Here is a 13,783-nt window from a genome sequence, read left to right on the forward strand (position 1 = left end):
ACAAACTTATGGTTACCAAGGGTGGGATGAACTGGGAGATTGGGATTGACATTTATACACTACTATGTATAAAACAGATGACTAATGAGAACCAAATGTATAGCACTGGGAACTCTACTCTATGCTCTGTGGTGACCTAAATGGGAAGGAAATCTTAAAAAGAGTGGATATATGTATACGAATGACTGATTCACTTTACTGCACAGCAGAAACTAACACAACATTGTAAAGCAACTATACTCCAATCAAAATTAATTTAAAAATAATTATTGGTTCCAAAAAAATTAATATGAAATTAATGGGGTTGTCATGGAGAAAAGATGTAATGCATGCTAAAGTTCTTGTCTGTTGGGGCAGAAAAGTAAATATACCGATTATATCTCTTACTTTTTTATTATGAAAAATTTGCAAGCATACATAAAAGTAGAGAAAACAAACTTCACTATACCGATCATCTGGATATAATAACTTTTCACATTTGCCAGATTCCTGTAGTATTTTAAAACAATCCCCAGATACTGCAACGCTTCACCTCTAAATATGTCAGTATGCATCTCTAAAAAGTTACTTTTTTACATAACCCCAATACCATTTTGACCCCTAACAAGATAACAATTTCATAGTATCGTTTAATATCCAGTCATATTCAGAGTTCTCTAATTATCCCCCAAATGTCTTTTTACAGTTACTTTGTTCAAACCAGGCCCACACATAGCATTTGGTTGATATGCCTCTTAAGTCCCTTTTAATTTTGAACAATCCCCCAGCTCACTCCAATGCAAAAAGGAAAGCAAAATCCCACAAAGTGAAAAATTCCATATTTTTTCATGCAATTAACTTGTGAAAAGAGACAAGGTGAGTTGGTAATTAACTTGTGAAGAGACCAGGTCATAGAATGATGGACAATCTCTGTTTGTCTCCTTGTAGCACCATTTAAGTTGTTCACTAACTACCACATTAGTAAGAAGTTTGATCTAAGGGCTTGATTAGCTTCAAGTTGAACAGTGTTGTTAGAAATAGTTCTAAGCAGTGCTGGGCGCTCCACATTACATCTTGTCATGAACCACAACAAGTCAAATTGACCATTTTTAGAGATGCTAAATTTGATCAGTGGGTTCAGGTGGAGACAATCTGACCCCTCCATTGCAAAGTGAGGTCCTTATAACCAGCAAGTTATCTACAGGATGATACTTTGTACTTTGGTAAAATTACTCTTGGGTTTAAGGGTGGGGGGAGGGAGGAAGCAAATCAGAAACTACTTAGACATTAACAAAATGAGAACACTGCATATCAAAAAGCCAGGAAAACACAAATATGGCAGAAGGAATGAACTTATTTCAAAGAAGCATACACTGATGAATCAGGGAAAATTAGATTTGACCAATAAACAACCCAAAAGCTATTCTAAGAAAAGGTTAATAAAATAGACAAATATTTAGCAAGTCAGACTGAAAGGAAAAGGAGAAAGCATGCAAATAAACAATAGGGGATATGTAAAAAATTATGAGAAAAATGTGTTCCAGAAAATAGGGGTGAAATTCTGAGAAAATATAAATGACTAGGTTGGCTTCAAAAGAAATTTTAAAGCCCAAACTAGTCAATATGAGAAACTGATCTAGTAGAATTAGATGAATAAGCAAAATTAGTCCATTAATGAATGCAATTCACCACATTAACAGATTATAGGAGAAAAGCATCATGAAAATGATAATAGCTAACTCTGATATAGAAATTGCTATGTGCCCGGCTCTCTTCTAATCACTTTAAATATAGCTCATTTAATTTCACTAAATGCTCCAAAGGCACTTGAGCATTTAGCCCCACTCCTGATTAAAATTATAAAAAAGAAATATATTTTAGGAATAAAAAGAAGCATCACTATTCTAAAAAAGAATTAACGTATCTACTGGAAATCTCTAGCAAGGATTACCCTTGATGGTGGCATCAGGAACTTTTCATATCAAATGTCAAATTCAACCCACAATGGTTTAAACAGAAAATGATTTCACAAATGACTTCAAAGTTCCAGAACATTCATCTAGATTGGCAATACCTGGATCCAAGGTTTCCCTTACCGGGGTACAAAAGGTTATTCAATTTGCAAGGGTATCACAATTTTGAAATAGCAACGTACCTGGTGCATATAAACCAAGATTCAATTTACAAAAATTCAAAGCACATACAATTTTGTCAGAAATATTTCAGATGCACCTGATTCTTTGACTTTGTCCAATTTCCTTCCAGTTGATTCAAGATGACTGTGAATCTAGAGAAATCAAGAGTCCCCTCCCCCACCCACATCCCTGCCTTATCCAATTTTTTGTTTCTCCTCCCCTATCATCACCCTTAGAGTGTGCTTCTGCTCTGAACAAGGTGTTGCCTGAAGAATTTCTGGATCTCTCCCCAGGCGTGCTCCTGGGCTGCCGCGTGGCCCACAGGGTCCCCCCCCCAAAGCAGGGGGCAGAAGATGCCGCGGCTCCAGGACGCATAGCACAGGGGCAAATAGGGCGGCTCTATGAGGTGGCCCGCCCCGGGGTAGAGCAGCATCCTTCCGTTGCTTCTGCCGTGCCTCCGCAGCTGGTCCAGGGCTTGCTCAGCGTACTCTCTGCTATTGAAGCATTCGTCATCCTCCCCTATAACGAAGAGGATCGCACCCTGGGCCTTTTCAATAGGAAGCACACTGTGTTGATTCAGTGCATCTCGGGGGTTCCCCTTGTAGTGACGGAGGCACAAAGCGCCCATGATGTTGAACTCCATGCGCTCCGGCAACGAGGGGATGGGTGTTATAACCAGATCCCGGTACTTGAGCGGAAATTCAAAGATGGCATTGCACCCATTGATGCAGACAGTGGCTGCCACCTCCTTCAGGTAGCAGGCCATGGCCAGCCCGATCTCTGCACCTTTGCTCACAGAGATCACTCCAATTCCTGGCTTTTGGATCTGAAGGAGAAAATAAAGGAAACCCATTACAGGACATTCTCTGAGAAGGAGCTCTCCTACAGGCCAGTAAGCTAGTATGATGGGAAGAGTTTGAAAATGTGGGGTGGGAGTCCTGGCACTAAGGTTTACCGGCTTTGCGACTGAGAGAGAATACTACCTACTTACCCTCCCTAAGCCTTACTGTCTTATGGGGGTGATAATATTACCTGCCTTGTAGGACAGTTATGAAGATTAAGTGAAAAAATAGAAATTAAAACTCTTCACCCAAAGCAGAGCTCTATAAAGGCAAAAAGGGTCTAATACACCAGCAACATTAGACATCACAAGAGCAGAGGCAGGTAAGATTTTTGAAGAATCGAATTCTTCTCTCCAGCTAGTAAAAGAGGTGTCCCAGTTTCTTTCAAATATTAGGTAAGTGTAATTCATACTTAAACAGCATTTTACAGCTACAAAGGATTTGCATATTTGTTAAACCAAAGGCTAATCCTGGAAGGATTGGGAGTGTAAAGATGAAAGACTTAGATTCTGTAAAAAACTGAATGTCAGTTCCCAGTCCACTAGGAAAAGTAGTAGGTCACAGGAGGGAGTCCTTAACTTTGTGGTGGGCCCAGGGAGCAGAGGGAAGGGAAGAAGTCTCAGGGATGAATGAGGAAAGGAAGGGCATTCTGGACAAACAATAGCAAATACATAGTGACCCTGTGTGTTAACTTTGCTCACAGTTGTATCCCCAGCACCTTTCTATCATCAGAATCAGCTGAAAAAAAAACTTTTAAAACTTGAGCTTTCTGAGATCCAGTTTTTTTGTTTGTTTGTTTTGTTTTGTTTTGTTTTGCGGTACGCGGGCCTCTCACTGTTGTGGCCTCTCCCGTCGCGGAGCACAGGCTCTGGACGCGCAGGCCCAGCGGGGCACGAACCCGCATCCCCTACATTGGCAGGCAGATGCTTAACCACTGCGCCACCACGGAAGCCCCTAAGATCCAGTTTTTTGAGAGCTACTTCAGTAGGTCTGAGTGGGCCCAAGAATCTGATACTATAAAATATCCCCAAGGAAATCCAGTGTGCATCCACATCTGGGAACCATCCACGTGAGGAGTGGATTGGGAAGTGAGGGAGGAGGGCTATAAATGGAGACGGGAAATTGATTAATGCACTATTGCAGCATAACAGCTGAGCAATGATGAGGGACTAAAACAGCGGCAGGGAGGGTGAAGAGGGTGTGATGTACTGAGAAAGAACCTAAAACACTTTGGGATGGGTTGAGGGTGTGGGGAAAGGAAGAGGGAAGAAACCAGATGGGCACAGGTGACAAGGTGGTTTTATTGAGCGTTTACTATATGCTCGGCCCTCCAACAAGAAAACGGGGATTCAGGAAGTGTAAGTCTCGCTCAAGGTTACAACAGTATCAAGGGGCAGAGGTGGGAATTGAACCTCTTCTGTGGAATCTGACTACAAATTGAATTTTGGCAATTGCCCTTTCTCCTCATACAATGTCACAAATAGTTAAATTTGAAGTGAAAAAAAAATTAACTTGAAAACATTTTACCTGGGATTTAATTCCTTCTAGGCAATCCTTTAAACAGAGCCAAATATGCTTAGGAAAATCACGTGTATATTTGATTATGATGATGATAACACTGAAGATGAGGATACCGGTGATGCTCCAATAGCAAACATATCCTATCTCTTCTTGAGAAGAGTCAAGGCTCCAGGAGAGAACGATGTAAGTTGGGGAGTCAGGATGACTTAACGGTTTGGAGCAAAGACATTGCCCCAAGGGCTCTGTCACTTACTGGCCGTGGAGTGTTGGCCTCTTACTTAACTGAGATGGGTATGCCTTCTCATCTGAAAAATGAGGACCATGTCAAAAGTACTAACTTCGCACACTAATTATGAGCATTAAATGAGATAGTGCATATAAAGTATTTAGCATAGAGTCTAACAAATAGTCACTTAATATAAACATTAGGTGATACGGTTGTTTTACCCTGTCAGGTTGAACTGTAAGAAATACCGTATATTTGAACATTTTTGAACTAGCAAATGAAGAGAATCATAATATACCCACCATTTATTGTCTTCTTTGTGCCAGTAAGCACTAAGCTGATCCTAACCAACTCAACAATCCTACGAGGTACGTATTATTATCTGCATTTTCACTCAACTGTGTGTGCCCAAGTCTAAACAGACTGGTGATATAGGCAGAACGGACATTTGTGATTTTTGATTTTTTTGGCTATAATGTTGCCAGGTAAAATGAAAAGTATTTTAAATACCTTGGGATGAGCTAGTAGCAAGTTGGCAGCTTCCTCAAAATATTCCAGGTCCACCTCCTGCAACTGCTTGGGCAGGTCTGCGTAGGCAAAATATGCTAAGGCCAGCACTGCAAAGCCATGGGCGGCCAGAAGACTGGCCCGATACTCAACTAGACCCCCGATGCCCCCAAACAAATCAATGAGTCCTGGGAAAGGGCCTGCCCCTAAGAGCAAGAAAAAAGAGAAGAGAATGAGATCACAAAGAGCAACAAGAGGGTCGAGTAGGTGCCAGCGAAAGTACAGGCTGAGCAGAATGAGTTCCACCGTCACACACACAACGAAACGGCTTATTACTTTTAAAATATTGTGGGAAATACTAGTTTGCCAACAGTTTGATGCCCTTTGTTTTTGTTTTTATTTCCATGAACCATGTCTTCTAGATCATGAAAGATTAGTCTCACCTGGAGGGAGGAAAAGGGCTCCTCGCACACGACCTTCTTGGACCTGCACCCGCTGCATCTGAGGGCTGGAGAACCAACGCTGCACCACCTGGCTGGCCCTGGGCTGAACCTCCCCTGACTTTTGTAAATAAACGGAGTCATATAGCTCCAGAGTGATCCAAAAGGGGCTGTTCATCACATCTTTCTTAATCTGCCTCTCAAAAGCCTTCTCAGGCTTCAGAGACCAGAAGAGGCCCATAGGGTGGACCCCCACGTAGTGGCCGCCCAAGGCAGGAGCCTGCTTCAGGTCCAGCTCACCAGCCTTGCTGGCCCTGTAGAAGGCTCTGGACTGGTACAGATTCCCCTTCTCATCCTTCATAGATGCCATGAGTGTCACCGTCTGCAGTGGGGGCAGGCCTGTCACTCGGATGTGCACGGGCTCATCCGCGAGGGCACTTGCTGGGGTGGCTGTCAGCTGGAACATTGGCAACCGGCAAAGGGACCAAGTGGTATTTCCTACCCTGCAGTGAAAGAGAAAACTCTGAGTTGGAGACTTCAGTTCCAAGGAAGAGGCCCAGACAAGGCTTATATTAGGTCTGGCCAAGGCAGATTTCTGGATACTAGTGCAAAATACACAGGACATTTGGAGGAGGGAAAATAGGGTGTTGCAGACAGTACTCATTATTCTCATTTTACATATGAGGAAACAGGTTAAGTGACATGCTCAAAGTCTTGTAAATAATTAATAGTAGAACCTGAAATTCAAGCTAGGTCTGACACTACAGCCTCCTGTCTTATCCATTACAACACTGTAGGAAATCTTAGTTTTGTGGTTTTGAGTAAGTTGAGCTTCATATCTTCAGTTGAGATCATTCCCAGGTGACCTATTTCACTGGTGTTTGTTAGGATCCGAGGGGGTAATGCATGATTAAGGGTTTATTGGAAGGATCAGTGCTGCTTTTCAACTCCCATACCTACATAAACAAGAAACATGTTATGCTGTTGTTTCCTTCTTTCTTTTCTCTTTTTTCAGTTTCCAATCCCTCCCTGCCATTGTAAGACGGACTGCCAGCTCTTTTCAGAGTTCCCATTATTTGTTCTTTTTAAGGGAAAATAAAACTTCATGATCTGCTTTTGTGGCTTTCCAACAGAGTGATAAACATAAAATATTGTTTGTAGCAAAGAGAATGAAATATACATTTGATCAGCTATTTCATACTCTCCTCATTTTATGAGCAAAATTTGGGGTACTCTCTCCCTCCTTCCTCCCTCTGTACATTCCTTCTTTCTTTACTTTCCCTCCTTTCTTCTATACCTCATTCCACAAAGGATTTGAACCTGCTTATAGATAAAGGAGGCATAAACAAATAAAAATAAAATAGGATCTGGGAAAATATGAACTAGCATCAGAGACACTGAATGAATGACAGCCAAAGGAAAAAAGGCAATCTCTCAGTTGTGTTGTTCTAATTAGTCTCATAGAAAGGGTTACCAGTTTCTCAAAGGAAAGGAAAAAGTGAGGCCTTTCCAGTATTTTCCTAAAAGAAATTTCTCATATGAAACTTTGACATAGGTATGCATCATTTTTCCAACAATATCTTCACACAAATGGTAGTAACAGGTGTTCTCTCAGAAAGCTTGATCCTCCAAGGGATCCTTGATTTTATTTTACAGAGGAATGCAAAGTGAAGGCTTTGGGGTTTAGATTTGTGAGCAGAAAAGATTCTGGAGAAAATAAACAGGCTCTGGCAGTGCAGGGGCAGAAGAGGGGTTTTAATGCCCAGTTCTTCACTGTTGAAAGCGGGTCTTTGGAGGAAAGAGAGGGTCAAGGAAAAATGCATTTTGTGCTTCTTTTAAGAAAGTGATTTTCTGCAAAGGACGCACTCCCTCCCACCTGACCCCCATCAACAACCAGCATTACTGACCATTTCAAAACTCATGATCAATAGAATAATTTGGAATAAATAGAATGATTGTGAATGTTTTCCCTCAATACCAGCAGAGTTCTTGGCAGAAGAAGGTGGCATCAATTCAAACTTCCTGGGTCTTTCATATGTATCAGGGAAATGGGACCTGTAATATGAATAAGAACACCCCACGTCCCATGTGACATTTCAGTGCTCCCTTGGTATTTTCTGATCTGGTCCTTCCTATAACTCTCTGTATCTGCTCTTTCCTTCTTCCCAAAAAGAGACCATTAAGAAGGGGTACTTGCGTGCCCTATTCCACAAATTCTTCTTCCTTCTCAAAACTTCTATATAATTTATTGACTCGATATAGATTTGATTTTCAAATTGAATTAATTTGAATTAATTAACATAAGTACTCTCCTGCATTCCTGCGTGCATCCCGCATCTGGTCTTATTCTTCCAGGTGGACTGCAAATTCTTCAAGGGCAGCAACTATGTGTTAAAACTTTAGGAACCCTATTGATACTCATATAGTAAATTATACAATGTGCATGCTTCAGAGTTATGAAATTCATAACAGGGGCAGGAAAAAATAGCACCAAAAATGTAATTAAAATACTTTACTTACATAGTGCTTTTGTAATATAAAATATTAGACTCTCTTCCCAAGTCAGGGTCCCTCTTTATCTGAGAACTGCTCCCTAAAGCCCAGAGATGGACCCTCAGCAGCTATGTTTATACCATGTGACCTCCACCCCGGGGGGCCGTTGCTGACAGGATCAGGACTGGATACCTGATTCAAGGTGTGCCAGGGATGTTCCCCCCTTGCCAGTTTGGAATGGAGACCCAGAGTCACCAGTCACTCTATCAAGGTAAGGACTAAAGGTGTAGCAAGAAGGCACCTAGGTAGCAAAATTTACTTGCATGACCAAGTCCCTGAAGTCCTAAAACTTTGCACTCTAGGTGCCCTCTTGCCTCAGCCTAGTCTTAGCCTTGGACTCTTTTTACATGGCTGTATCCATAAAATTCAGAAGCTGTAACCAGATAATCACAGAAAGACAGTCTTGCAGTAGAGTATGGGAGTTTGAGGAAAGAGAGAAAGATACAGGGACAAAGAGAAATTAGATTGCTCCTATCCTGAGAAACCCCTGAAGAAAGAAAGGGTAGGTCATTTAGAAGGTCTGTGGTTATATAAATAAGTGTCAGAGAAAAGAGAGATGGAAGAAGATAGGTTTCAGAAGACTTCAGTCTTTGAAAGGAATCTATCTTAGAGCTAGAATTTTATTTTGGGGTCTCAGCACTTAGCTGACTATGCTTACTGTTTTGTCTCCTAATTTTTCTGGAGCTCCTGTTAAATGTGTTAAGTTATTGATTCTGACTTCTCAGAAATTCCCCATAATGGTCATTAGTATTCTATGTCTAGATTTTTGCCATTTGCACCAAAGTATATGCAAGGGGTTAGATTATAATGAAACTTCCTATAAGAAGCAGGCGTTCTCCCAAGAGCACGTGAAACAAAGAGAGAAAGAGAGAGAGAGGTCACTTGATAAGTCAACAGTGTGTGCTTGTGAATGGTGTGTCAGGTTTCCTGACCAAAGACTAGGAAGCAGCCACATGATCAGCAATCCCACAGTCACTGCCTTTGGAACATGGGCTAAACAAAGTCACTTTTCACAGGCTGACAAGATAGGGTGTGCCCACATGAAGATCTGGTAGGGATCCAAGGCACAGTTTGACAGATTACCTCTTCAGAAGCTGGTTGTAAGTCTATCAGACCTCAGACTTATTCAAGCCTTGTGCCATCTGTTCTTTATATAACACCCCCTTATATATTCAAGAAACAAGAAAAATCCAGGATTTAAATACATACACATGGGGACTTCCCTGATGGTCTAGTGGTAAAGAATCCGCCTTCCAATGCAGGGGACACGGGTTCAATCCCTGGTTGGGGAACTAAGATCCCACATGCCACGGGGCAACTAAGCCCACACGCTACAACTTCTGAGCCCGGGAGACTCAACTAGAGAGCCTGCGTGCTGCAAACTACAGAGCCTATACACCACAGCTAGAGAAGAGAAAAACCCGCATACCACAACTAGAGAGAAGCCTGAGCGCTGCAACAAAAGATCCCACCTGCTGCAACTAAGACCTAACGCAGCCAAAAATAAATAATACATACATACACTTGTACACACACACACATACATGAAAGAAGATTTGATACCTATACACCAGGGATTCTCAACTGGGTTTCTGAGGAACTCCGAGGCTCTGCAAAATGTCACTAGGGTTTCCACAAGAGCTCTTAATTGGAAGAAAGAGAAACAGTTTTTGAACTTCAAGTGTGATGTGATGATAGTGCATGCAATGATGGAGGGAGACAGTCACTGAGCTGTTCCTTTACATGTTGTTCAGCCCCATAGGGTGGTGTGTGAAAGGACCACGTACAATTGGCTGAGACCATTCTCAGTTTGGGATGCAAGATTAGGGGAGGCTGTTGATGGCTAGTGGCGAGCTCGATGTGGAGAAGAGCATGGTGGGCTGATGTGTGCCTCTCCTTCCTGAATTACCTCCTCCAAACTCCCCTTATGCTCCGTGGACTGAGTTAAAGGAGTGAACAAACTCTATTGGTGTAATATGGAAGGGAAGTTGCATTCCGAAAAATGAATTTTTACACACTGTAGTCAGCTGCACCCTGACACTTTGTTATTATTTGTAAACATTGTGAAGTGTGGATAGTGTAAGAAGAGAATTTTCATACGGAATTTTTTTTAGGGAATTTTTCTCATTTTGTTACTTATTATGAAACTCTTTTATATTTCAGTAAGCATTCCAAATATGTCTGATGGTCCAATGGAGTGATAAATTTGAGGGTAAATTTAAAATGGGAAGAAGGGAATTGAAGGACTAGGGACAAAACTCAGAAGATTAGTGATGGAGAACTGCCATTTTCTGAGTCATTTAACAAGAGGCCACACACTGAAACACTCTGTCTTTACAGTGAAGCTACTTATCAGTGGAATTTACATCAGCTGGTAATACAAGATGTCCTGTTGCATTGGGTATGGTCTTTAACAAAAAACTAAAAAATGCAGCAATGGCTCCAGGAAAATGGAAAAGACAAATAAAATATCACAATTATTTGACAAGTAAAGGGGCTGGTAATTTTAAGTGGCCTTTGGAATTCAGCTCTCCCCTCATTTCCCTTTTTTCTGTAACAGCAAACAACTATTGAGCACTTACTAATGGCTAGTCACTGGGTAATATGAATCCACATAGTAAAGTCTTTTCACTTTTCAGTACCCTTTTATGACCATTATTTCTCTTGACCCTTGCAAAAAACCTGTGGGAATAAAAAATTATTATTATCCTTACATTGTAAATTAGGAAATTGAGCTCAGCTAGTTAAATGACTTACCCAAGCTTGCCTATGTTGTTAATGATGAAGCAAGAATTTTAACCAGTACCGTCTGACCCTACATATAAACCTTACTTATCTTCCCCAGATGAGGGTAGACATATGAGAGCTCATTCTTTTCCCAGCCTCCCCCTCTTGTTTTTCTTTCCTACTTCTTCTTTGACCTTAACTTCATCTTTCCCTTTCCCTAACTCTGAAGCTTTTAGTTAAATACATACCCTGGTGTACAGGGTGGCAGGACTAGTAATGGAATAGTAGGAGTAAACTTTAGTCCACAAACCCACACGTGCATGAAATGTAATTTTTTTTCTATTTTTCTAAATTCACAGTAATTTCTATTTTGAGTCCTTGTTCCTCCAGATGGCAGAGATATAATCACAGAATTCAGAGCATCCTGCTTTTCCTGGGAGCTCAAGGAAGCTCCCTGTGACTGTGGCAGTGCTCAAAGACTTGGGGTTGGGAGACCCTATTCATGTTACTATGCATTCTTCTAAACCTGTTTTACGATGGATACCAGTGGTTCCAAATTCGGATACCTATAGGGGCCAGGCAGGTAATATAAATTTGTAGATAAAGGACAGAGATGAACAAAATGTAAGACTGCAGTGAACCTAAGACTACCTGCCCATCTAATGCATTCAAATGTATTCTATTAAAAAAATGCACACACACAAAACTACCCAACAACAACAACCAACCAACCAAAGGAAAAAACAACCCAAGGCATGGACCAAACGAAATACACCAAATGAAATACACCCATTTGTGACTTCTGAAATTCACATCATCTATTAGGCTTTTTGCAACATAAAGGCCAGGAAAAAAATTTTGTTTTTCTCTTTCCTGAAGCAATAAGTATCAACTGATCTCCCTCTGGAGGAAGAAGGAAAACAAGGTCAAATAAAAATACAAGAATGTGGGGATGGGAAGTGGGAGTGAGGACTCAGCCATTCATATTTCCAGTGGTATATGGCAAGTTAACCCTGCCCTCAAACCTTCTCCTTGTCACCTCTCACCATGCTGAATCTTTACGATTTTTTCCTGCTTTCCCTGTATTCCATTTCTATTGTCTTATTCTAATTGGATCCCAACTAATCCACATACTGCTATAGGGATTAATATCTTTGTTAGTTGTTAAGGCTTATTGCCTGCCAGGGCCCGTCCCTCACAGATTTTCAAAATAAGTTGTAAGAAGACTTAAAACTTATCCTGTTCAACACTCAATTGTCATCATCATCAATGAAGCACCTACACTGTGCGGGGACACCCAGATGAAGAGGGCTGTCCCTCCTCTGGGCTCTCTCTCTACCACGTCTCCCAGAGCACTTAATTCTTGAACTTAATATTAATGAGTAATGTATGCTGTGTGTACTCTCTCCTGTTACTTTGTAAATTTCTTGAAGGCAGGATCCTGTCTATGTGTCTTTGTCGCTTTCACTGCACAGGAGCCCTTCACATCCCATGTATTCATTAAATGATTGTGCATTTTCCTCTCCATTCCCATAAACTCTCATCCTTTTACCCAATTATTTCTCTCTCTTTACAGTTGCTTTTGCTCCCCAGTCTAATCTCGACAATGTTGTCAGACAGATCTTTATAAAACTCAAAAATAATCAATTTTCTCATCTGCTTTAAACTTCCAGTGGCAGCCAGATTCATTTGAGGATAAAGTCTAAATCTTTTGTCCTAGCACTTAAGACTCTTTGCAGGGGAATGGCTCTACCATAGCACCCTCGAGACCTTCCATGTTTCCACAGGAACAGCTTGAACCACCATATGACCTAAATCTGGGTGGAATGCCTTGTGATCCTCCCAGGAGCATGGCATGAGAAGCAGTCTTTACAAGAGGCTTCACAAGACAGTTTTCCCATCTGTCTCTCCCTATCTGTGGGAGGCTGCCATGAGGCAGCTTTCCCATCCACCTCCCTGGTTCCAGAGAGGCATGGGACTCTCCATCTCATACTTACACCCCTTTAGGGCAGAGCTGCAGGCTCTAGGACCACTGAGCTGCAGTCTAGGATCAGCTCCTCAGCCACTGAATATCTCACAACTCTGTTGAAGACGTCTGGTTCCTTTTGCTTCAGTTCCATCCTTTTGGTGGGTGAGACAAGGACCCAGAGAGCTGCACCCTTGGCACCTCTTGCCTTCACTGCCTATATAAGTAATAAACTGTCTGAATCTAAAAGGGGCTCCTTATTTCTTTTCCAGCTGAACCTGTCAGTCTTGGACTTGGACTTCCCTTTGTGTTTGACACGCTTTATCATCTAATTCAATCAAAGCCTTTCACCACCACCCTCCAATCTATTTACTAGTCTAAGCAACCATCTCATTACAAACTAGCATAGGATATTGTCAAAATCTGCTTCTTTATCTGTCTCTCCCTTTTCTGCTCTATCCAATATAGTACCCACTAGCCATGTACAGCTACTTAAATTTCAATTCACTTAAAAATGCATGAAATTGACATTTAAAAGTTAGCTTCTCATTCACACTAACCACATTTTAATTGCTCAGTAGCCACATGTTACTAGTGGCTACTGTATTGGACCATGTAGCTATAGAATATTCCCATCACCACAGAATATCCTACTGGTCAGCACTACTCTGGATTGTAAAGCATTCCTCACGGGCAAGAATTATACCTTGTTCAACACTCTACTTCTCAGTTCCTAGAATAGTGCCAGTACATAGTGATCACTCAGTAAATGTTTGAGGAATGAAGTGAAAGAATAAATGATAGATAAAAAAGCACAAAAAAAAAAGTTGAGTGACATATCTCAGAGAGAGTGTGAAGACAGAACAGAAGCCCAGTTGAATATTTAT

General features: G+C 41.3%; 1 protein-coding gene across 3 annotated transcripts in view; it reads right to left on the reverse strand.

Annotated features, from left to right (window-relative positions):
- Positions 1-336: 336 nt before the first annotated feature.
- Positions 337-13,783, reverse strand: part of LOC307189378 (acyl-coenzyme A amino acid N-acyltransferase 2-like) — a 55,976-nt gene continuing 42,529 nt past the window's right edge. For 2 of the 3 annotated variants that reach the window (XM_079927411.1, XM_079927410.1), the window contains exons 2-4: positions 5,654-6,153; positions 5,214-5,416; positions 337-2,940 (exon numbers count right to left, since the gene is read on the reverse strand). In XM_079927411.1, the coding sequence (XP_079783537.1) occupies positions 2,347-2,940; positions 5,214-5,416; positions 5,654-6,116 (1,260 nt within the window). In that variant the 5' untranslated portion in view covers positions 6,117-6,153 and the 3' untranslated portion in view covers positions 337-2,346. Of the gene's footprint in view, positions 2,941-5,213; positions 5,417-5,653; positions 6,478-13,783 lie in introns of those variants that run through there. The other variant, XM_079927409.1, reaches the window with a different exon arrangement.

Source organism: Stenella coeruleoalba, assembly GCF_951394435.1.
Source record: "Stenella coeruleoalba genome assembly, chromosome: 7".
Lineage (NCBI taxonomy): Eukaryota > Metazoa > Chordata > Mammalia > Artiodactyla > Delphinidae > Stenella > Stenella coeruleoalba.